The 24852-nt window shown below is 41.5% G+C and overlaps 1 protein-coding gene and 1 long non-coding RNA gene across 12 annotated transcripts in view; one reads left to right on the forward strand and one right to left on the reverse strand.

Annotated features, from left to right (window-relative positions):
- The window catches only part of WBP2NL (WBP2 N-terminal like), a 43502-nt gene extending 19818 nt beyond the window's left edge, over nucleotides 1–23684 (reverse strand). For 10 of the 11 annotated variants that reach the window (XM_073882696.1, XM_073882697.1, XM_025881742.2 and 7 more), the window contains exons 1-5: nucleotides 23551–23684; nucleotides 9463–9571; nucleotides 9068–9209; nucleotides 8781–8873; nucleotides 1528–1638 (exon numbers count right to left, since the gene is read on the reverse strand). In XM_073882696.1, coding sequence (XP_073738797.1) covers nucleotides 1528–1638; nucleotides 8781–8873; nucleotides 9068–9209; nucleotides 9463–9571; nucleotides 23551–23612 — 517 coding nt within the window. In that variant the 5' untranslated portion in view covers nucleotides 23613–23684. The remainder of the gene's footprint in view (nucleotides 1–1527; nucleotides 1639–8780; nucleotides 8874–9067; nucleotides 9210–9462; nucleotides 9572–23550) is intronic. The other variant, XM_073882698.1, reaches the window with a different exon arrangement.
- LOC141370859 (uncharacterized) lies at nucleotides 23047–24456 on the forward strand. The gene is made up of 2 exons (XR_012375307.1): nucleotides 23047–23589; nucleotides 24047–24456. It is a non-coding gene; the product is annotated as an uncharacterized lncRNA (long non-coding RNA).
- Nucleotides 24457–24852: the final 396 nt, after the last annotated feature.

Below are 24852 nucleotides of genomic sequence, written 5' to 3' on the forward strand. Positions count from 1 at the left end.
GTGAACAGAGGGACCTGTGGAACACCACTGAGCAGATCAACATACATACCGTGGAAGTCCCAGGAGGAGGAGAAAAAGGGACAGAGCAAATATTTGAAGAAATAATGACTGTAAACTTCCCACATTTGATGAAAACATGAATATAAACATCCAGGAAGCTCAATAAACTTCAAGTAAGATCAACTTAAAGAAACACAAGCTGAGATACATTCTAATTAAACTTTCAAAAGACAGAGACAAAGGGAGAATCTTGAAAGCAACAAGAGAGAAGTGAATCGTCACATACAAGGGATCCTCAATAAGATAATTAGCAGATTTCTCATCAGAAGCTTGAGAGGCCAGAAATAAACTGTCAAACAAGAATCCTCTATTTGGCCAAACTCCTTCAAGAGTGAGGGAGAAATGAAGATGTTCCCAGATAAACGAAAGCTGAAGGAGTTCATTCTTGCAGGGCAAGAAGTGCTTAAGGTAGTCCTGCAGGGTGAAGTGAAAGGACAACAGACAATAATTGAAAGCCATCTTTATAGAAATAAAGATCTCAGTAAAGGTGAATCACTGGACAATTACAAAAGCTAGTATTTTTCTACAATGGCTTGTAATTCCATTTTTTTTTGTTTTCTACATAATTTAAGAGACTAATGCATTTATTTATTTATTTTAAAGATTTTTATTTATTTATTAAAGAGAGAGAGAGAGAGAGCGCATGAAAGTGGGAGAAGGAGCAGAGGGGGAGAGAGGAGGAGGGGGAAAGAATCTCAAGCCTGACTGAGCACAGAGCCTGACACAGGGCTCGATCTCACGACCCTGAGATCACAACCTGAGCTGAAACCAAGAGTCAGAGGCTTAACCAGCTGAGCCACCCAGGCACCTCTAAGAGATGAATGCGTTTAAAAGAATTATTAGATTATATTTTTAGGTACACAACTATAAAGATGTAATTTTGTGACATCAGTTGTGTACAAAACTAAAAGCTGGTAGACATGTATGTCATGTTCCAAGGAGAACTCAAGAAACGGCTACATTTTGGGGCCTGTTGACAGCCTGTTAGGAGACCCTCTGTGGCCCACCTATAGGCTGCGGACCACGTTTGAGAATCACTGTGGACAGGCACAACTATTAAAGGGCACAGGGCATAAAGCTGGAGTCCTCAGTGAGGGTGAAGGGCATGGCACAAGCAGGATGGCTATACTTGTGTGAAGTGGGAAGGGGGAGGTGGGGAAGAGCACACTTTTTCTGCTCAGGCTCTAGGCAGGAAGTGACTGTTCCCGCTAACAGGAGTTTCCCAGGTATGCTCCATATGTGTACATTACAATTAAAAGTAAGCCTGAAACTGAAGCCCAGTCACTTGCTGACCTGCCACTGGGCTTCAGTCTAGAAATGAAGTCATGGACTCAACTATTTTCCAATTCCCTTAACTTCTCCTATTTCTCCTGTAGCAGAGTTGGAGGCAAATTAATAATGAGTGGATCTTTGAGCCCCTGGCATACTTTTCCACCTCCCAAGGAAAACTTCCCTGCCATTCCTTACCTGGACAAGGCATCTGTTGGGAGCACATCATGCCCCCCTGCCCAGTAAATACGTACAGTCCTGGAGTGCTGAACCAGTAATTTACACTTCCAAGTGGAACTCCTCTGGCAGCTGAGAAGACAAGTTTGGCAAAATAAGGACTTCTTAATTCTTTTAAGTCAGATGTACAGTAGCTGTCAACCAAATAATTAACAGAGTATCAACCATCATCTTACATGTGTGTCCAACAATGTTCCCAGGATACAAGAGAAAAAATATACACCTCCCTTGTCCTGAATTGTATGCTTCTTGAGGGCAGAGATTGTGTCTTATTTGCCTGTGCTTTATTCAGGGCCTAGCATAGCACTTACCATAAAAAATATTCAGAAAACATTTCCAAGTGAGGATTCTATCAAGTTGGCAAGATACCTCCATTAAAGACCAATGTAATGGCAACCTGATACAGAAGAAAGAGAGAACTTCTTGTTATCTTCCTCCGCATCTCTCTTATAAGGACTCCTGTGATGGCATTTGGGACCCACCTGGATGATCCAGGGTAATCTCCTCATCTCAAGATCCTTAAATTAATTACATCTGCAAAGATTCTTTTTCCAAACAAGGCAGCATTCACAGATTCTGAGGATTCGGACATGGCTATGTCTTTGGGAACCGGTATCAGCCCACCACACTAATTTCTGGCCCATGGCATATGACCAGAAGTGACGTACACCGCTTCCAGGGCTTTCCTGGTGCCAGCTTCCCTCTCCTTCCCTCTCTGCCGGCTATCCAGAGGGGCCGTGGAAGCCATGCTTTAGAGACGGCAGAGACCCTGGTACCCTGGGTCCCTAAAGGGCTCTGTGGTTCAGAGCCCCCTTTTGCCCCTGCTGGTTGTCCTTTCCGTAAGCAGTAATACGTACCACCCTAAGCTATGGATAGTCCGGGGCTTCTCTGCTTCGGTAGCAGCACTGTGTCAACGAATTCGCTGTAAACCGGACGTTGGGCTCTTTGCCCCTGTTATCCTCCTTTTCAATACCCTATTAACAGTCTTCCCAGAAGTAATTATTTTATTAATTTATGTTGGCTTATTTCTTCTTTTTTAAAAATATTTTATTTACATATTTGACAGAGAGAGCGCGCGAGCACAAGCAGGGCGAGCGGCAGGCAGAGGGGGAGGGAGAAGCGGGCTCGCCGCGGGGCCGGGCGCCGGCCGCGGGGCTCCATCCCAGGACGCCGGGATCGGGGCCTGAGCCGCAGGCAGCCGCTTGGCCCACGGAGCCGCCCAGGCGTCCCTGTTCGCTTATTTCTTACCTGACTCTCACTAGACTGTCAGTTTAACAATGGTAGGGACTATGACGCCCTGTGCACTGCTGTGTTCTCAATTATCTCATACAGTGTTTGGCAAACAATAGGTACTCAATACATATTTGGTAAAAACAAGAACCAAAGAGCCCCAACAAGTCAGCTCTGCAGAGGGGAAGGGACTTCTGCAAAGTGTCAAAGAATCAGATCATGAAGCATGATGGGTAGTTAACTTAAAGGCCTCAAGGAAGCCCATTTCACAAGCTCTGACTCTTACTGGGGGAGTGGGGGTAGGCTCCCACACTTAAGCCATGATATAATCAGACCCACAGTAGGTCCAGACATTGGGCCAAGTTCACATAAGTTGCCTAAACTCTTCCCAAGTAGCTATGTAACTGCTGGGACTCTGTAGCTTTGCAGGCCAAGGAACAGATCTTAATGAGAGCACAAAGAGGATCCCCACACGTTGCCTGATTCTTAGTCCATAATCCTAAAAATAAGACCCTCTCAGTACTGTAAGGCCAAAAATAAGAGTAAACTCAAGACCCAGTATGCAATTATTCTGAGTTCTGCAGACATCTGTAGCAAAGAGGAGCTGGACTTCCAAGTGTCCCCTGACTCTGGGTCCCACATGGCTATGCTCTGTCTGCCAGGACACCTTGTTATCCAATGTCAGGCTTCCAGATGCTGTCTGCCCTTTGGACAACGATGAGCTGTTGGTTGGGTACAGTGTGTGAACTCCTTGGCCTTTATATCTTTGCACTGTATCTTAAAGGTAACAGTAAAAAAATTTCTTACTCCTCAGTTTCCTATATATGGCTTTTCTGCCACCTGTCTTCGTTTTTTTTTTTGGCTTGATTTTTTTTATTTTTTTATTGTTATGTTAATCACCACACATTACATCATTAGTTTTTGATGTAGTGTTCCATGATTCATTGTTTGTGCATAACACCCAGTGCTCCACGCAGAATGTGCCCTCTTTAATACCCATCACCAGGCTAACCCATCCCCCCACCCCCCTCCTGACTAGAAACCTCAGTTTGTTTTTCAGAGTCCATCGTCTCTCATGGTTGGTCTCCCCCTCCGACTTACTCCCCTTCATTCTTCCCCTCCTGCTATCTTCTTCTTTTTTTTTCTTAACATATATTGCATTATTTGTTTTAGAAGTACAGATCTGTGATTCAACAGTCTTGCACGATTCACAGCGCTTACCATAGCACATACCCTCCCCAATGTCTATCACCCAGCCACCCCATCCCTCCCACCCCCCACCACTCCAGCAACCCTCAGTTTCTTTCCTGAGGTTAAAAATTCCTCATATCAGCAAGGTCATATGATACATGTCTTTCTCTGATTGACTTATTTCACTCAGCATAACACCCTCCAGTTCCATCCACGTCGTTGCAAATGGCAAGATCTCATTCCTTTTTATGGCTGCATAATATTCCATTGTGTATATATACCACATCTTCTTTATCCATTCATCTGTCGATGGACATCTTGGCTCTTTCCACAGTTTGGCTATCGTGGACATTGCTGCTATAAACATCGGGGTGCACGTACCCCTCTGGATCCCTACATTTGTATCTTTGGGGGAAATACCCAGTAGTGCAATTGCTGGATCATATGGTAGCTCTATTTTCAACTATTTGAGGAACCTCCATACTGTTTTCCAGAGTGGTTGCACCAGCTTGCATTCCCACCAACAGTGTAGGAGGGTTCCCCTTTCTCCGCATCCCCGCCAACATCTGTCGTTTCCTGACTTGTTAATTCTAGCCATTCTGACTGGTGTGAGGTGGTATCTCGTTGAGGTTTTGATTTGGATTTCCCTGATGCCAAGTGATGTTGACCACTTTTTCATGTATCTGTTGGCCATTTGGATGTCTTCTTTGGAAAAATGTCTGTTCATGTCTTCTGCCTATTTCTTGATTGGATTATTTGTTCTTTGGGTGTTGAGTTTGATAAGCTCTTTATAGATTTTGGATACTAGCCCTTTATCTGATATGTCATTTGCAAATATTTTCTCCCATTCTGTCGGTTGTCTTTTGGTTTTGTGGACTGTTTCTTTTGCTGTGCAAAAGCTTTTTATCTTGATGAAATCCCAATAGTTCATTTTTGCCCTTGCTTCCCTTGCCTTTGGTGATGTTTCTAGGAAGAAGTTGCTGCGGCTGAGGTTGAAGAGTTTGCTACCTGTGTTCTCCTTTAGGATTTTGATGGACTCCTGTCTCACATTTAGGTCTTTCAACCATTTGGAGTCTATTTTGGTGTGTGGTGTAAGGAAATGGTCCAGTTTCATTCTTCTGCATGTGGCTGTCCAATTTTCCCAACACCATTTGTTGAAGAGACTGTCTTTATTCCATTGGACCTTCTTTCCTGCTTTGTCAAAGATGAGTTGACCATAGAGTTGAGGGTCCATTTCTGGGTTCTCTGTTCTGTTCCATTGATCTATGTGTCTGTTTTTGTGCCAGTACCATACTGTCTTGATGATGACAGATTTGTGATAGAGCTGGGAGTCCGGAATTGTGATGCCGCCAGCTTTGCTTTTCTTTTTCAATATTCCTCTGGCTATTCGGGATCTCTTCTGTTTCCATACAAATTTTAGGATTATTTGTTCCATTTCTTTGAAAAAAGTGGATGGTATTTTGATGGGAATTGCATTGAATGTGTAGATTGCTCTAGGTAGCATTGACATCTTCACAATGTTTGTTCTTCCAATCCATGAGCATGGAACGTTTTTCCATTTCTTTGTGTCTTCTTCAATTTCTTTCATGAGTATTTTATAGTTTTCTGAGTACAGATCCTTTGCCTCTTTGGTTAAATTTATTCCTAGGTATCTTATAATTTTGGGTGCAATTGTAAATGGGATCGACTCCTTGATTTGTCTCTCTTCTGTCTTGTTGTTGGTGTATAGGAATGCCACTGATTTCTGTGCATTGATTTTATATCCTGCTACTTTACTGAATTCCTGTATGAGTTCTAGCAGTTTTGGGGTGGAGTATTTTGGGTTTTCCACATACAGTATCATATCATCTGCAAAGAGTGAGAGTTTGACTTCCTCTTTGCCTATTTGGATGCCTTTGATTTCTTTTTGTTGTCTGATTGCTGTGGCTAGGACTTCTAATACTATGTTGAATAGCAGTGGTGATAGTGTCACCTGTCTTCTTTAGCATTTCTCTCTTGTTTTTTGTTTTTTTTTAAAGATTTTATTTATTTAATTGACAGAGAGAGAGAGAGAGACAGAGAGAGAGGAAACACAAGCAGGGGGAGTGGGAGAGGGAGAAGCAGGCTTCCCACCGAGCAGGGAGCCCGATGCGGGCCTCGATCCCAGGACCCTGGGATCATGACCTGAGCCGAAGGCAGTCGCTTAACCAAATGAGCCACCCAGGCGCCCCACATTTCTCTCTTGTTAAGACCACCAACAAACTCAAATTTCCACATGCAATGCACATTTTTCAGTCTTAATTTTATCAAACATCTCTGTAGCAGTTGACAGATGGCCACTCAGTAATGCTTGAAACTTTCCTTCCTTAACCTCTGGGATAATAAACTCACTCAATTCTCCTCCTACCTCAGTCAGCCCCTTTGCAATCTTCATTACCGTCACCCCTCCCTACCCATCCCTGAGATGTTGAGGACCCTTGGAATACCATCCTTAAGTCTCTAGATATAGTTCATCTTTGGGAGCTGTGAGCTGCACATCCACTGGCCACTAGCATTCCGACGTACCTCACATTTAATAAGATGCAGGAATTACGAGTATAGGATCAAAAGAATACATCACTTATACAGTATTCCTGCCAAAATGCATGACCTGCATCTGAGCATGAGGAAACAGACAAACCCAAATAAAGGGACATTCTACAAAACAATAAGCTTGTATTCTCTTTAAAATGTGAGTGTCAAGAAAGACAAAGAAAGGCTGAGTCCATATTAAAGGAGACCAAAGACCTAGGACAACTAAATTCAATGTGTAATCTGGGATTAGATCCTTATTGGGAAAAAAAAAAAGTGTGCTATTAGAATTAGGAACAGTAATGGCTTAATCATTTGAATTTGAATATAAACCATATATTAAATAATAGCTTTGTTTCTATGTTAAATTTTCTGAATTTGATAAGTAGACTGAGGGTAGATAAGAGAATACTCTTGCTCCTAAATACTTAGGAATGAAGGAAATGATCTTTGTGACTTACTCCAAAATAGTTCAATAAAAACAAAGCAAAGGGGCGCCTGAGTGGCTCAGTCATTAAGCGTATGCCTTCAGCTCAGGTCATGATCCCAGGGTCCTGGGATCGAGCCCCGCATCGGGCTCCCTCCTCCACAGGAAACCTGCTTCTCCCTCTCCCACTCCCCCTGCTTGTGTTCCCTCTCTGGCTGTGTCTCTCTGTCAAATAAATAAATAAAATCTTAATTAAAAAAAAGCAAAAAAAGAATAGATAAAGCAAATGTGGGAAAATGTTGATAATGGGTGAATCTAGACAAATGGTCCATAAGAGTTTGTTGTAATATTCTTGCAACTTTTCCATAGATATGATTATTTTTCAAAATAAAAAGTTCCAAAAAAAAGAGCAAGAAGAGGTTTAGGGTTCAGATTCTAGCTCCATCACTGTCTACCTGGACAGCCTTGGGAAACTGTATAACCATCACTGCCTCAGTTTCCCCTGTTATCAACTGGGGATGATGATTGTAGCTACATCATAAGTTTTTGTGAGGGTTACAAATATTGACACATGTAAAGGGCTTGGAACACTGCCCACTATATGGTAAGCATTCATTAAATGTTAGTATTATTATATCTAAAATTGAACTCATTTCCTCTCCAACTTGGACTGTCTCTTGTATTCTTAACCATGGTTTATAGCATCATGATTTAGTCAGTCTTCTGAGCTAGAAAAATCATTCCATCCTTCTGTGTCCCCAGCACTTTGTCCATGTCTCTATTATGGCATATTTGCATATGTCCATCTCAATTAGATTACGTTCATCTCAGCTAGTTTGGAGTTGGGGGTGGAGGCAAGGGAGAAGGAGAAAGAACATTCCAGATAGAGCAAATTTCAGGGCACCTGGTGGGCTCAGTCAGTAGAGCATGTGACTCTTGATCCTGGGGTCATGAGTTCAAGCCCCATATTGGGTATAGAGTTTATTTTAAAAACATAAATAAATTAATTAGTTAATTAATTAATTTAAAAAATTACCCATAAAGAACAAATAGCATGAAGGCTCAGAGATGAGAGAACAAGGCACAAAGAAGTCTAGTTAGATTGGAGTACAAAAGGGGAGAGAGTAGGGATATGAAATGAGGCTAGATTAAATAAAAATATATCATTAAGGGATTTATTTATCTTTTTTAGTAGGCTCTATGCCCAACATGGGACTTGAACTCACAACTCCTAAATCAAGAGTCACATGCTCTACCGACTGAGCCAGCCAGGTGCCCCATAAAAAGATTACTTGTATTCAAAATCTGAACAAGTTATCTGGTGTATACGTTAGATCAGTGCTGTATGCTTGACAACACCTCTTCCCTCTTCTCATGGAAGATGGGAACTAAACCTAAGAGAAGCAAAGGAAAAGCCAGAGAGGAGAAAAGACAAAAAGGCATGACAGAGGTAAAAGAGCTCAGGCACCTGGGGCTCCCTGACCTGAAAATGAGACTACTCAATGATATAAGACCAGCATTTAAATGGACAAAAGATTATCAGGTAAAATTAGTCATTCAGGTGTCTGAGTATAAGCTCCTGGTAGATTGCAAACTCCTTTGAGACAAGGAGGGACTGAATAATCTTGCTCCCAGCATGTATTATGGTACGTGTCCCATAGTAGGGAGGCTCAGGAAATGCATGTTGAATAAATGGGCAGCTACCAACTGCCTGACCACAGAGGCCAAAGTCTTGACCCGGTAGGTGATAGTCCTAGTTCAATTCCACAGGCCTCAAAACCCCAAAGCGTTTAGTATCTTTATTAGCATTGCTCACCAGCAGAGGCAGCTTTCATCATCAACTGGGCAAATTCGATGGCACCTCCTTTTCTGAAGGCTAATTTAAAAGTAGCCTGTCCTTCCCAGCCACCTGGGGGAAGAAATGGCACACACTCACTAAGATGCTGGCACCGCCGGCCAGAGAGGACTGCCCCAGACAGAGACAGAAGCACTACCCAAAGGAGCAGGGCAGTTTTCTTTAAATTCCTGTATAAGCCAAGTCTGAATCTTAAACCTTCTGGAAGCTTTTGAGAAAAAAAAACACTTCTGAGGGGGAACACTTACCATCTGGAGCTGCCTGAATGATTCCTTTAATGAAGTTGGAGGTAAAGACTGGTTGTTCGATGGTGCAGTTACTCATCAGATGAAATGGCATCATAAAAGAAAACATGGAGTCATTGACTGTGTGTGAGGTCACGAAGATCACCTAGGAGAGGAAAGGAATTTCAGAGAAGGAATGCAGTTTGTCCACGGATTGAGACATAGCAGAGCAATTCTAAGGTCAAGGCTGCTTTGACATCCTGGCCTAATTGAGAAACATCACCCATTTTCTTCCATATTCCTCAACATGGAAAATCATAAAAGTGTGAATGTTTTAAAACACTTTGAAAGTCAATGTCTAACCTCTCTCCATTTTAAGGAAAACAAATGTGCAGTTAATCCGATCAAAGTAGAATTACCCGGTATGAAGTGAGAAACAGTGTTCCCCTCTTTGTACCACTGAAGAGACTGGATCCCTCTGGTTGCTGTAGGAAGGAGAGCTCTACATCCTGACACTGAGTCAAGACACTGCAGAAAAGAAAGGGCAGACACAATACAATTTAGGAATTATATAAAATGACACATATAAAGCTTTTAGCACAGTTCTAGTCCAGAGTAAGCATTCAATAAATGTTAGCTGCTGCTGCTACTGCCATTATTTTATTGAAATAGAAAGGAAACTAAAGGATCTTATTTTCTGACTGTTCACTTATTCTTCCCCCTTTTTATCATTGGGTTTTTTTTTAAGATTTATTTATTTATTTTAGAGAGAAAAGTGCACAAGCAGGGGGAGGGGCAGAGGGAGAGGGGAAGCGGACTCCCCGCTGAGTGGGGAGCCCTACGTGGGGCTTGATCTCAGGACCCTGAAATCATGACCTGAGCTGAAACCAAGAGTCAGAGGCTTACCTGACTGAGCCACCCAGGCACCCCAGGTTCTTTTTTTTCTTATCAAATTTACCTTCTTCTTAATGTTGACTCATTAATTTCTTTCTTTATGTGTAGGAAGTATAAAGCACTGTGGTAATGGAAATGTTTCTCTGACTCTTATAGAGATGGTAAGGGACACAGAGTACTCCAGATTCCTCTGGCATGTAGTTCACTCTACCTGTCATGTTCTCCCCTCACTATTAACCTGAGAAACTTGGACTCATCCTATTCTCACTCACAGAATCCTACTGGGTTTCTTCTCTTTCTAAGTAATTATTATAATAGATATGTGCTTATTTGTTCAATATCTTAACTAATGATCATTAAGGACAATGTCTTTCCACTCTAGCCCTAGCAAACAATGGGTGCTACTAAATATTTATGGAAAGAATGAATGAATGAAAACATGCTTATAGATAATAATGTAAGCAGTAATATGACATACATCACATTAATGGCACAAAAATGTCATAGCAATTTAGTGGAAGGAGATTAGCTTTGGTTGAAGTGATTAAAAATGACTTTATAGAAAGGTTGAAGTGTGAGTTGATACTTTTTTTTTTTAAGATTTTATTTATTTATTCATGACAGACAGACAGACAGAGAGACAGACAGACAGAGAGAAGCAGAGGGAGAAGCAGGCTCCCAAGGAGCAGGGAGCCCGATGCGGGACTCAATCCCAGGACCCTGGGATCATGACCTGAGCCGAAGGCAGACGCTTAACCATCTGAGCCACCCAGGCGCCCTGATTCTTTTTTTTTTAAAAGATTTTATTTATTTGACAGAGAGAGACAGCGAGAGAGGGAACACAAGCAGGGGGAATGGGAGAGAGAGAAGCAGGCTTCCCGCCGAGCAGGGAACCCAATGAGGGCCCGATCCCAGGACCCTAAGATCATGACCTGAGCCGAAGGCAGTCGCTTAACCAACTGAGCCACCCAGGTGCCCCGTGTGAGTTGATTCTTAAGATATGAATACTGTTTCAGTAGGCAGAGGTGAAGGTAGGGGACAATCCAGATGGGGAGCAAAGAGCATGAATGGAGGTGCAAGAGCAGCATCAATGGAGGTATGCAGTGGAAAGCAAATTGCACCCTTGGGAGCAGCCTACCTGTGTGGATTCATCAAAACAGCATGGGAGTGGCGGGGGGTGGGGGGAGAGCAGTGAGAGAGAGCCGGAAAGCCATGCTGGAACTAGAGCTTGGAGACACCATTTAATAGGCAAGAAGAAACTGTGAGCTGCAGCTGTCTCAGCAGCTAGTCACATGATCAAGGAGGTGGTGGTGTATCAGAGGCACCATTTTAAGAATCCCTAAAGGGTGCTGTGCTGGCTCAGTCAGTAGAGCATGCAGCTCTTCATCTTGGGGTCATGAGTTCAAGTCCCATGTTGGGTGTGGAGATTACTTAAGATTACTTAAAAAAAAAAATCCCTAAAATATTCCTGATGTGCAGCGATAAGAACCGGAACTGGGGGGGTATGTGTTGATGAAAAGGGCTTTTTAAGATACAATGAAAATATAGGATGCCAGCAAAAATGTCAGGAAAAATAGGGAACTCCAGGAGTGCCTGGCTGGTGTAGTTGGTTGAGTGTCAGACTCTTGGTTTGGGGTCAGGTTGTGGTCTCAAGGTCTGGGATCATGTCCCAAGTCACGGTCCACACTCAGAGAGGAGTCTGCTTGGGACACTCTCTCCCTTTCCCTCTGCACCTCCTCTCTCTCTCTCCCAAGTACATAAATAAATCTTAAAAAAAATAGGGTACTCCAAAACTCAGTTCAGAACTCTGGAATCTAATCAAAACCTTATAGCAACTAAGAGAATGTTTAATCAAGAAAAAATAGCTGAGTCTCAGTAAGAGAGCTTTGTGACACTTTAACTTACCCTGGTACCATCCTCCAATCCCCAGTTTGGCAACAGCCTTAAGAATAACCCGCATTCCTAGTGTGGTGTCAAGTACCAAAGGGAGCAGAGCACACCTTATTCTCAAAGAATTGTGGTTGTTTTAACTTGTCTGCTAGCTCCCTGAGGGGTTGGCTCAAAGGGTATGTGCCTAATTCAGGCACTACCCAGGTAACTACCCAGGGTGCATTTGTCAAAAACAGTTCAAGGTAAATGTATTAGTTGCTGCTATATGGGGCAAAGGATGACACTTAGTGCAAACAAACAAAACTGAAAAGTTAGGGAGGAAAGGCTGATGAGATGTTTTAGGGAATAAAGGCTTTGAAAAGCTCTGACCATATTCATGGGAATCTAGAAAGCCACATGCATATCTGCCCAGGGATGGATTCATGCTCAGAAGAAAACTGAGAAGGCCCAAAACTTTTACCTCTGGTTGACAACGAGGCTCTGCTCAAGCAGGAAGTGAAAGCTAAGACAGAGCTGTAAACTGCCTGGCTGAGTGACAAAAACATGCTCCAAACACATAAGTAGACCCCATCTGCAAAAGCAGGAAGCTTTTGTTTTATTTTATTTTTTTTTATTTTTTGATATATGAGGAAATAGTCAAATCACTAGTTGGCTACTAAGTTAATATAAAAGAGACTTCAGTGGCCGCACATGACAAAGAGTACAAACTTTACAAAATTTATAATTCAGAAAAGCCATTAAACAAACAATAACTACAACAAGCAGCAACAATGTACCCTGAGGAAGAGAGAAAATCTGATTTTCAGAGTTGCCAAATTATAATATTCAGAATGTCCAGTTTTCAACAACAAAAAAATCACAAGGCATGCAAAGAAACAAGTAAGTATAGCCCATATGTTCTTCTGTGAGCATTGGACAATCAAATTAATAAAAACTGCCCTGAGGAAGCCCACACATTGGATTAACTAAACAAAGACATTGTTTGTTTGTTTGTTTGTTTGTTTGTTTGTTTGTTTTTTAGGTGAACTCCACCCACAACGTGGTGCTCAAACTCCCAACTCCAAGATCAAGAGTCACTCGCTCTACTGATTGAACTAGACAGGCACCCCACTAGACCAAGACTTTAAATAAACTATTTTAAGTATGCTTAAAAAGTTCAAGAAACCATGTCTAAATAACCAAAGGAGATAATGAGAACAATGTCTCAAAAAGTAGAGAATATCAATAAAGAGACAGAAATAGAAAAATGAACCAAATAGAAATTCTGAAGGTGGAGACTGCAATAAGTAAAATGAAAAATTCAATAGTGCGGGGCTTAATGGCAGATTTCAGCAGGCAGAGGAAAGAATCAGTGAACTTGAAGATAGGTCAATTAAGAATAACAGTTACTACCCAAGTAACAGAAAGAAAAAAGAATGAAGAAAAATGAACAGAGTCTAACAGACCTGTGGGACAAAATCAAGCTTACAGCCAAATGCATAATGAGACTGCCAGAAGGAGAGGAGAGGGGGAAAAGGGGGCATAAAGAAAATTTGAAAAAATAATGGCCAAAATCCCCTCCAATTTAATGAAAGACATGAATCTACACATCCAAGCTCAACAAACTCCTACTAGGATAAACTCAAAAAGATCCACACCAAGACACATTATAATCAAACTGCTGAAAGCCAAATACAGAGACTCTTAAAAGCAGCAAGAGAAAAGAATCATCATGTACAAAGAATTCTCAATAAGACAAATAGCTGACTTCTCATCAAAAACTATGGAGGCAGGGGCACCTGGGTGGCTCAGTCGGTTAAGTGGCTGCCTTTGGCTCAGGTCCTGATCCCAGAGTCCTGGGATTGAGCCCCACATTGGGCTCCCTGCTCAGCGTGGAGTCTGTTTGCCCCTCTACCTCTGCCCCTCCCCCTGCTTGTGCTCTCTCTCTCACTCTCTCAAATAAATAAAATCTTTGTTTATTACTTAAAAAAATTTTTTTAAAGATTTTTATTTATTTACTTGAGAGAGAGAGCAGGAGAGAGAGAGAAAGAGCATGAATGGAGGGAGGGAGGGAGGGAGGGAGAGGAAGAAGCAGACTCCCCACTGAGCAGGGAGCCTAACACAGAACTCAATCCCAGGACCCTGGGACAATGAGCCAAGCTGAAGGCAGATGCTTAACTGACTGAGCCACCCAGGCACCCCTCAAATAAATAAAATCTTAAAAGAAAAAAAAATCTGTCAACCACAAATTCTGTATCTGGCAAAACCATCCTTCAAAAATTAAGGAGAAATTAAAATATTACCATGTAAACAAAAACTGAGAGTTCATCACTAGTAGGTCTGAACTGTAAGAAATGCCAAAGGAAGTCCTTCAGCCTGAAATAAAAAGACACTAAAGAGGCACCTGGATGGCTCAGTCAGTTATGAGTCTAACTCTTGATTTAGGCTCAGGTTATGATCTCAGGGTTGTGAAATCGAGCCTCACATTGGGCTCCATGCTGTGTGTGGAGCCTGTTTGGGATTCTCTCTTCCCCTCTCCTTCTGTCCCTCCCCCACCTCTCTCTAAAAAAAATAAAATAAATAAAAATAAAAAGACACAGACAGTAAATCAAACCCATACAAATAGAGAACACTGGTAAAGCTAACTACATAGGTAAATATAAAAGTCAGTATTCATGTATTTTTGGTTTGGAACTCTTCATTTCTTCCTATATGAATTAAAATGCAATTGCATAAAACAATAATTGTAGATCTATAGTGATGGGTACACAATGTATAAAGATGTAATTTGGGACAATAACAGTATAAGGGGACAGAGCTATATAGGAACCACTTTTTTGCATACATTTAAAACTAAATTGGTATTGGGGCACCTGGGTGGCTCAGTCGGTTAAGTGTCTGCCATCGGCTCAGGTCATGATTCCAGGGTCCTGGGGTCAAGCCCTGTACAGGGCTCCCTGCTCAGTGAGGAATCTGCTTCTCCCTTTCCCTCTGCCCCCACCCCCACTCATGCTCTCTCTCTCTCTCTCACTTGTTCTCTCTCTCTCTGAAGTAAATAAATAAAATCTTTAAAAAAAACTAAATTGGTATTAATTTGAACTAGATTGTTAAAATTAAGATGTTAAATGTCATCTTCAGGACAACCACAAAGAGAATAACTAAAATATAAACAGTAAAAGAAATGAGGAGGGAATCAAGATAGTATATTAGGAAATGTCTATTAAACACAAAGGAAAGCATTAATGAAGGATTTGAAACACACAGGAAACAAATAGCAAAGGAGCAGAAGTTAAGTCCTTCCGTATCAATAATTACATTAAGTGTAAATGAATTAAACTCTCCAATTAAAAGAGATTAGCAAAATATACATTTTTAAAATATGATACCCTATATACTGTCTACAAAAGACATACTTTAGATCCAAAGACAACTAGGTTTAAAATGAAAGGATGAAAAAAGATATTCCAACAAATAGTACCCAAAAGAGAGCTGCAGTGGCTATACTAATATCAGAAAAAACAGACTTTAAATCAAAAATTATCATGAGACAATATTATATCATGATAAAACGGTCATCATCAAAAAGACATTACAAATATAAACATGAATGCATCTAATAAAAGTCAACTAGACCTGACATATAAGGACCTTCACCCACAAAGGTAGAATACACATTCTTCTCAAATACACATGAAACATTCTGTAAGACAGACCATATGTTAGGCAACAAAACAAGTCTCACTAAATTTATGAAGACTGCAGTCATATCGAGTATCTTTTCTGACCACAATGGAATGAAATTATAAATAATAACAGATGGAATCTGACAAATTAACAAATATGTGAAAATTAAACAAAATGCTCTTAAACAACTAATGGGTCAAAAAAGAAATCACAAGTGAAATTAGAAAATAGAATTGAATCACTAGAAATTAGAAATTTTGAGATGAATAAAAATGAAAACACACATACCAAAACTTTTGAGATGCAGCAAAAGTAGTGCTTAAAAAGGAAATTTATAGGTTTTAATGTTTGCAATTTTTTTAAGAAGAGCAAATCAATAATCTAATTTTCCACACTAGGAAACTAGAAAAACAAGACCAAACAAAACCCAAAGCTAGCAGAAGGAAGGAAATAATAAAGATTATAGTGGACATAAATAAAGAATAGAAACAAAAGAATCAATAAAACCAAAACTTAATCCCTTAAGATCGGCAAAACTGACCAACTTTTACCTAGACTAAGAAAAAAAGAAAGAAAACTCAAATTACTAAAATTTGAAATAAAAGTGGGGATGTTATCAGAGAATTTATAGGAAAAAACAATTATGAGCAAATACATGAACAATTAATATGCCAACAAATTAGATAATCTATTTGAAACAGGTAAATTCCTAGAGACAAAGACCAAAATGGACTAAAGAAGAAAGAAAATCTGAATAGACTGATAACGAGTAAAGAGTGAATCAGTAACCAAAATAATTCCAACAAAAAAAATCCCAGGATGTATATTATGCATTGTTGGGTGGAGGGTTTTGCACATGTCTGTTAGGGCCATTGGGTCCAATAGTGTTGTTCAGTTCCTCTCTTGCTTTATTATCTTCTGTCTGGTTGTACTTTTGATCAGAGATTGTTAGGAGCTGGGTTGAGTGAGGAATGAGGAGTGACTGCTTAATAGGTACAGTTTCTTTTGGGGTGATGAAAATGTTCTGAAATTAGATAATGGTGGCGATTGCATGATATTGTGAATATACTAAAAGCCTCTGAATTGTACATTTTAAAAGGGTTAAAATGGCAAATTTTATGTTATATGAATTTTACCTCAGTAAAAAAGCGGGTTTATATATTAAGTGTAAAACTCCAAGAAATCAATTAATCAAATTTAAAAGACTGTGAAGAAAGAATCCCCTGAGCTTGGTAATTCATTGGATCTGGGAGACAAAACAGTCATGAGAAATCAAAGGTGATCTTTACCTCCAAAGAAATAGGGAAGTCAGAAAAAGAAGCTTATTGGGAACTAGGGACATAAATTTGGCTCTAGACATGTTGAAATATTCAGGAGGTAGGAGTACTCTTTGCAATTTCATTCGGTCATGTCCTTGGGTCAGCATATAATACTTGGGGTTTCTCAATCTTGGCACCAGGTGACTGTTTGGGTTGGATAATTATTTGTTGTTGTGGGCTGTGCTTTGTAGATTGTTTGGCAGCATCCCTTGCCTCTCCCCACCAAATATCAGTAGTAGCCCACCCCCACCCCAAACTGTGAAAACCAAAAATGTCTCCTGAGGGCAAAATCACCCCAGACTGAGAACCACTGTCCTACAAGGATGGCATATTGACTGCAAACTTTCAGTGAAAGTATAGTCCAGTGAAACAAAGAATGAATTTTTACCACGTTGGTAAATGTTACAATGTGGAGACAATAAATTTCTAAAAAAGAGGTAAAAACTGCAAATGAAATTTCACAGCACCATTTGGTTAAGGATATCAAATACTATTCTGTCTCCAGCACTAACAAGAACTTCACCAAAAATTCAAGCTCCAATAGTTAATCATCTGAATTTGAGTTAATGTCTTTATAATGCATTGAGCTCTAAGTAACTGCTACTAAATATGCAAAGATTTCACATACTTCACATATTTTTATCTATAATTTGTAAGTAGGTTCCCAGCTAAAGAGAAATGGTTCTGATATATGAACCTTCCAAAGGATGTACAATTTTAGATCCAACGATATGCTATCTACAAGAGACTAACTTTATTTTTTACTATTTTTTATTGAAGTATAATTAACATGCAGTGTTGTGTTAATTTCAAGTGTACAATATGGTGATTCAACAATGTTCTTAAGTACACATGGAACATTCTCCATGATAGGTTACATGTTAGGCCACAAAACAAGTCTTAACAAATTCAAGAAAATTAAAATCATCTGAAGTATTTTTTCTGAGTACAATGGAATGAAACTAGAAATCAATAGCATGAGGAAAACTAGAAAATCCACAAATATGTGGAAATGAAACAACACATTTTTATATAACCAATAGGTCAAATAAAAAGTCTCAAGGGAAATTGGAAAATACCTTGAAATGAGTAAGAATGAAAACACAACATGCCAAAACTATGGGATGCATCAAAGCACTGTTAAGAGGGAAGTTTCTATCTGTATATGCATACATAAAAGAGAATAAAGATCTCAAGTTAACAACCTAACTTTATACCTCCAGAAACTAAAGAACAAACTAAACCCAAAGCTAGTGGAAGGAAGGAAATAAAGATTAGAGCTGACATAAATAAGAGAGAGAATACAAAAGCAACAGAAAAAAAATCAGTGAAACTAAGTTGTCTTTTTTTAAAGATCAATGAAACTGACAAACCCTTGGCTAGATTAACTAATTAAAAAAAGAGAGATGACTCAAATTACCAAAATCAGAAATGAAAGAAAGGACATTACAATGGATGCTGCAAAAATAAAAAGGATTATAAGAGAATATTATGAAAAATTTTATGCCAACATATTGGATAACCTGGAAGAAATGGATAAATTCCCAGGAGCTAATTCATGAATAAATAGAAAACCTGAACAAACCAATAATAAGTAAAAAGATTGAATCAGTAACCAAGAACTTCCCAGCAAAGAAAAGCCCAAGACCAGAGGGCTACACTGGACAATTCACCAAACATTAAAAGAATACTTAACACTAATCCTCCTGAAAATCTGCCCAAAAACTGAGGAGAAGGGAACACTTCCAAGGTCATTCTCTGAGGCCAGCATTACCCTGATGTCAAAACTAGAAAAAGATACAAGACAAGAAAACTACAGATTAACATCTCTGAAAAACACTGATGCAAAAATCCTCAACAAAATACTAGCAAACTGAATATAACAGTACATTAAGAGGATTATACACATGACCTACTGGGATTTATTCCTGGAACATAGGATGGTTCAACATATGAATATCAATCAATGTGATAAAAATGGAACTACCATATGATCCAGCAATCTCACTTCTGGGTGTATATCCAAAGGAAATGAAAATAGGATATCAAAGAGACACGTGCACTCCTACGTTCACTGCAGCATTATTCACAATATCCAAGATATAGAAACAACCTACGTGTAGGTCAATGGATGAATGGATAAAGAAGACGTGGTATTTATATATATGTATCATTCAATCATAAGAAAGAAATCCTGTCACATGCTACAACACGAATGAACCTTGAGAACACGGTGCTAACTGAAATAACCCAGAGAAAGAAAAATACTGTATGATCTCACTTATATGTAGAATCTTAAGAAAAAAAAGTCAAATGCATAGAAGCAAAAAGTAGTATGGTGGGGGCGCCTGGGTGGCTCAGTCATTAAGCGTCTGCCTTCGGCTCAGGTCATGGTCCCAGGGTCCTGGGATCGAGCCCCGCATAGGGCTCCCTGCTTGGTGGGAAGCCTGCTTCTCCCTCTCCCACTCCCCCTGCTTGTGTTCCCTCTCTTGCTGTGTCTCTCTCTGTCAAATAAATAAATAAAATCTTAAAAAAAACAAAAGTAGAATGGTGGTTACCAGGGACTCAGGGAATAGGGGAAATGGGGAGATGGTGGTCAAAGGGTATAAATTTGTAGTTATGTAGGATGAATAAATTTAGAGATCCAATGTACTGTAGGCATGATGACTACACTTAATGAGTATATTGAAAGGGCGCCTGGATGGCTCAGTCAGTTGGGTTTCTGCCTTCCGCTCAGGTCACGATCCCAGGGTCCTGGGATCGAGCCCCACATCGTGCTCCCTGCTCAGGAGAGAGCCTGCTTCTCCCTCTCCTTCTGTTGCTCCCCTGCTTGCACTCTCTTGCCCTCTGTCAAATAAATAAGTAAAAACTTTTTTTTAAAAAATGAGTATAGTGAACACTGGAAATATGCTAAGAGAGTAGATATCAGGCACATGCATCACGCCAAAAAAATGGTAACTGTGTGAGGAGATGATACGTTAATTAGCTTGACTATAGAAATCATTATACATAGTATATATATGTACATCACATCATCATGTTGTACACCATATATACATATATATAATATCTATTTTCTAAAAATAGTTAATACGGTAAATTTCATTTTATGTTTTTTACCACCCACAAACACAAAATCATTAACAACTTAGTAAAAACATAGAAAATTTACAAAGAAAATTTATCAAGGACAAATAGCCAACAACCTTAGGAAAAAAATAAATTCACTACCAATAAATTTTTCAAGATTCAATTATTTAGACTGACAGAAATAGCAAAGTTTAACACCAGGTGTTGTCAAGGGTGTGGTGAAATGGGCACTCTGAGTATTGAGAGGAATATAAATTGACATAATTCTATGGGGTGACTTTGCAAAAACATATATTTCTATATACATTTGTATAATTTAAAATATTTTTCACAGAATTTTTATATTTTTTAAAAATACATTTTAATCTAAAAAATACATTTTAATCTTTTAAAAAAAAGTCTATATCCTCTGATTCCACAGTTCCACTTTCAGGAACATATCCCCAAGAACCATTTTGACAGGTGGGCAAAGATAAGTTGTCAAAAGTGTTCACTGAAGTGCTCGCTTCGGCAGCACATATACTAAAAATAGTGTTCACTGAAGCAATGTTTATAGCAATGACAAATTGTACCCTGAACATCCCGGATGGGGCTTGAACAAAGATTCATGCATACTGGAATACCAGTTATTGAAAATAATGATGTAGATATTGATACTGGAGAGCATTCCCAATACATTGGTAAGTGAGGAAAACAAATTACAAAGCAGTCTCGGGTGTGGGGGTGTTGCATATATTTCCATGGAGGGAAGTGCAGGAGGATACATACCAAAATGTAAAAAGCATTGTTGGAATCTGGGGTAATTTAATTTTTTTTCTTATTTTTCTACAATAAACACATATGGTACTATCTGTACAATTTTAGAATATTGGTTAAAAAAAAAAACTCAGTGTGTTCCCTATTTATCAGTAGAGTCCTATCTGCACAATTATAACTTAGCTGGGGGAAAAAAAAAAACCTCCCAAGAACACAGCTACAATGTGATGAATTTCTCAAATGTGTATTCTGAATAGGCAAAAGAAGTCAAAATACAACCAATCTTCTCCTTCTCAACCTATTTCTTTAAAGTAGTTTCTATCAATACCAAAAGAACCCCAAAACGATCCTATTAAAAAATGGGCAGAGGAACTGAATAGACATTTTTTACAAAGACGTACAGATGGCCAACAGACACATGAAAAGATGCTCAACATCACTCATCTTCAGGGAAATGCAAATCAAAACCACAATGAAAGATCACTTCACACCTGTCAGAATGGCTAAAATCAAAAGACAAGAAGTAAGTGCTGGAGAGGATGTGGAGAGAAAAAAACCCTTGTGCACTGTCTGCAGGAATGTAAATTGATGCAGACACTGTGGAAAACAGTATGGAGTTTTCTCAAAAAATTAAAAATAGAGATACCATATAATCCAGTGATTCCACTACTGGGTATTTACCCAAAGAAAATGAAAACATTGATTTGAAAAGATATATGCACCCCTATGTTTATTGCAGCATTATTTACAGTAGCCAAGATATGGAAGTAACATAAGTGTCCCTCCATAGAAAATTAGGTAAGGAAGATGTGATACACACACACACACACACACACACACAGAGAGAGAGAGAGAGAGAGAGAGAGAGAGAGAGGGAGAGGAATATTATGCAGCCATAAAAAAGGATGGTTTTTGTGCCATTTGCAACAACACGGATGGACCCAGAGGGTATTACACTAAGTGGAATAAATCAAACTGAGAAAGACAAATACCATATAATTTCACTCATACATGTAATCTAAAAAACAAAATGACTAAACACACAAAAAGCAAAATAAACACAGAGGACAAACTGATGGTTGCCAGAGGGAACGTGTTGGGGGGTTGGGTAAAACGGGTCGAGGGGAAGGGGAGATACAGGCTTCCAGTTTTGGAAGGAATAAGTCACAGGAATAAAAGGCACACATAGGGAACACAATGATACTGTAATAGCACTGTATGGTGACAGATGGTGACTACACTTACGGTGACCATAGCATAACTTACAGAGCAGTCCAATCACTATGTTGTACACCTGAAACTAATGTAACATTGTGAATCAACTATGCTCAAATAAAAAAATAATAATAAAATAAAAATAAAGAAATATGGTAGTTTCTATACAAGAAGCCAGAGCACTGACAGGGTGGGGTCTTCTCTGAGGAGGAGAAGGAGGAGAGGCAGTCTTTTTCGTTTCTGAGGGACAGGTGGAGTTGAGAAGTTCCAACCCCAGTCAAAGCTCTCCCACATGCACTGGCCATATGATTTTAAGCAATTCTCTTTGTTTCAGTTTGAGAAATTCCTTGAGAAATAAGGGAAATGCTACTGATCCTCATGGTAGCTAGAGCAGTGATGAGTATATAGTTCTTACAAGTGTTTGGCGATGATTAAGCATTCAGGAGCACAGAACGGACCCCCTCAAGATAACTCAAAGGGCCATGAAATCGGTGTTTCTGTTACAATTTTTTTAAAACATGCTTCATGCCCTGCCTCCAACCCACACACAGAAGAGCAGAGAGACAGACCCGAGGCTGAGCGAGAAGATGCCCAGACACCAGATCAGAAGTGGCTTCAGGGCACAGAGCCACCTGCACACGGGTCGAAGCACTCCAGGCCGGTGACCAGGGAGACCTCGCGGTCCGAGGGGCGGGCCATCATCTCCTCCTACAAGGGAAGACGGACGGGCCTCCACCGCCCGTGGGAATCTGTCAAGAACATTTTCCCGGGGAGGAAGCAGCGAAACCAGATCTGGACATCAGCACTCGGTACTGTCTTAGCGGATCTTTCCGACAAATGCGCAGGCTCCCTGGGACACAGCACCGGGTGTCAGGGTCTCACCGCTATGCCGGACAGCAAAGGAGACCGAGGGCCAGTCGGAGCGGAGACGTGAGCCTAAGGAAGAACTGCTGGGGGCAGCGCGCAGGCGTCCGGAAAGCTGGGCGGGAGGGACGGAGGAGAGGAGCCGCGTGGCGAGGAGGCATGAGGTGGGAAGGGGAGCGAGGGGCGGACCCCGCCAGCCCCGCGCACAGCCACCGCGCGAAACCCGAAGACCCGCGCAGCCAGCGTCCTCCTCCCTCGAGGTCTGGTCCCCAGCTTTACGGTAAAGTAAGGGCAGTCATCCCCGCACCCCCGTCGGGGCGAATAGAAAGGGGGCTTCTGGAGGTTCTGAGGGCGGGGCGAGGCCCCGACAGCGCGGGATCCTCAGAGTGGTCCGCCCTCCCGTCTCTTCCGCCTCGGTGTTCCGGGAGCACCGGAGGGGCGCGCCCGCCGCTCCCCCGACCCCCGCCCCGGCCGCGGTCACCCCGCGGAGGTCTGGCGCTCCCAACGGCAGCTGCACGCGACCCGGAAGGGCGGCGCGACACCCCACCAGTGCCTTTCTTCTGAGGCGACGAGCGCCTCGCACCGCGCATTTACCTGAGCGAGGCCACGCGCTCCAGCCCCTGCCACCTCTGAGCCCCTAACCGCCCGCCGCGGCACGCGGGCTCCAATGGCGGGGACGGGGCTCCGCCTGCGGCGCCCGGAAAAGGCGGGTAAGGCCCCGATTGGCTGAGAATTTGCAAGCCGCCAGCCCCACCCGTCGGTCTCCTCCCGACTCTGACAGCACTCCTCCCCGCCCCCCGGCTTCCCTTCAGGCACCTTTCGCCAAAAGGGATGATGGCCCCGCGGCGGTTCTCGGTATGACTCTGATTCACCGCCATCTTTCTCCAGGCCCCCTCCTGCCACCCCTCAGATGGGAAGGGGCGGGGCCTGCGCCAAACCGGGGGCGGGGCTTTGAAGGGGAGGGCGGAGATTATGGCGCAAGGACGAGGGTGGGGGGGGGTGGGCGAAGGGGCTGGTCACGTGAGGGGCGGTGGTCAGAGAGCTAGGCAGTGTCCACGTTGAGATGCCGGCTGAGGGGGAAGGGAGCGGACCCAGGGAACTGACCCCGCCTCTGGAGCGCAGAGGTTTGAGTGAGTGGCCTCCTGGACCCACACTTGTCCTCTTGGCTCCTGCGTGGTAGCCCAGGCATGGTTGCTCGGCTGCCCACGGGAATAGAGCTTAGAAGCAGGATTTTTCTGCGTCCCCCGTGGCCGGGGCAGGAGTCTAACGCCCTTTGGAGAAAGGGTCCAGAAGGATTTCTCGCTTCTCCTAGGGCGAGCAGAACTTCTCCCCACCAGAAAAAGCCTGGAATCTGAGCCGGTTTCTTGTGAGGCAGCATTCAGGGAAGGGCGCGAGAGCTGTGTCGGGAGGATCTGTGCCGGCTCCAAGATCGAGACCGTGTCAACCATCATAACTGGCCTGCCTCCTCGAAACGGTGATTGTGAGGATCCGGTAGGATACATTATATTGGAATCGCTTTGAGGACTAAAATGTTGTCCACATGCTTATTTCCTTTAAAATTCACAAAACAGCGCCAAAGGGCTTCAAGCAAAGGGAAGGTAACAGCTTCTGGATTACCGTATTTCATCAAGTTTAAGATGCTGCCACTTAGAAGATGCATCATTTTTAAATGTACCACTAGGGGAAAAAAGTTGCCAAATAAAGATATGTCATCAGTTGGAAGCTGTTTTTTTTGTTTTTAAGTAATCTCTACACCCAACATAGGGCTCGAACTCACGACCTGGGGATCAAGAGTCGCATGCTCTACGGACTCAGTCAGCCAAGGGCCCCAAGCTGATTTTTTTTTTTTTTAACACAAGACTATTGGAACAAATGAAATACAATAGGAATGGTGTGAAACTGTAGAATGAGCATTGAGATAGAGTCCTCCTCTTGCACTGGTAACTAAGTGTGCAACTTTGGGCAAGACAACTATGCTCTCTGGACTTCAGTTTCCATATCTGTATGAAAGAATTGGACTAAAAGAACTGCTTTCTCTTAGCTGTAATATTTTAAGTTTGCAGAACTACTCTATCACTCAGATCTTCCCATATCTCTCCATCTCCGTGTGGCGTTGCT

The sequence above is a fragment of the Callorhinus ursinus genome, unplaced genomic scaffold (assembly GCF_003265705.2).
Source record: "Callorhinus ursinus isolate GAN/ISIS: 27379988/994484 unplaced genomic scaffold, GSC_fseal_2.0 scaffold48, whole genome shotgun sequence".
In the NCBI taxonomy this organism is placed as follows: Eukaryota; Metazoa; Chordata; class Mammalia; order Carnivora; family Otariidae; genus Callorhinus; species Callorhinus ursinus.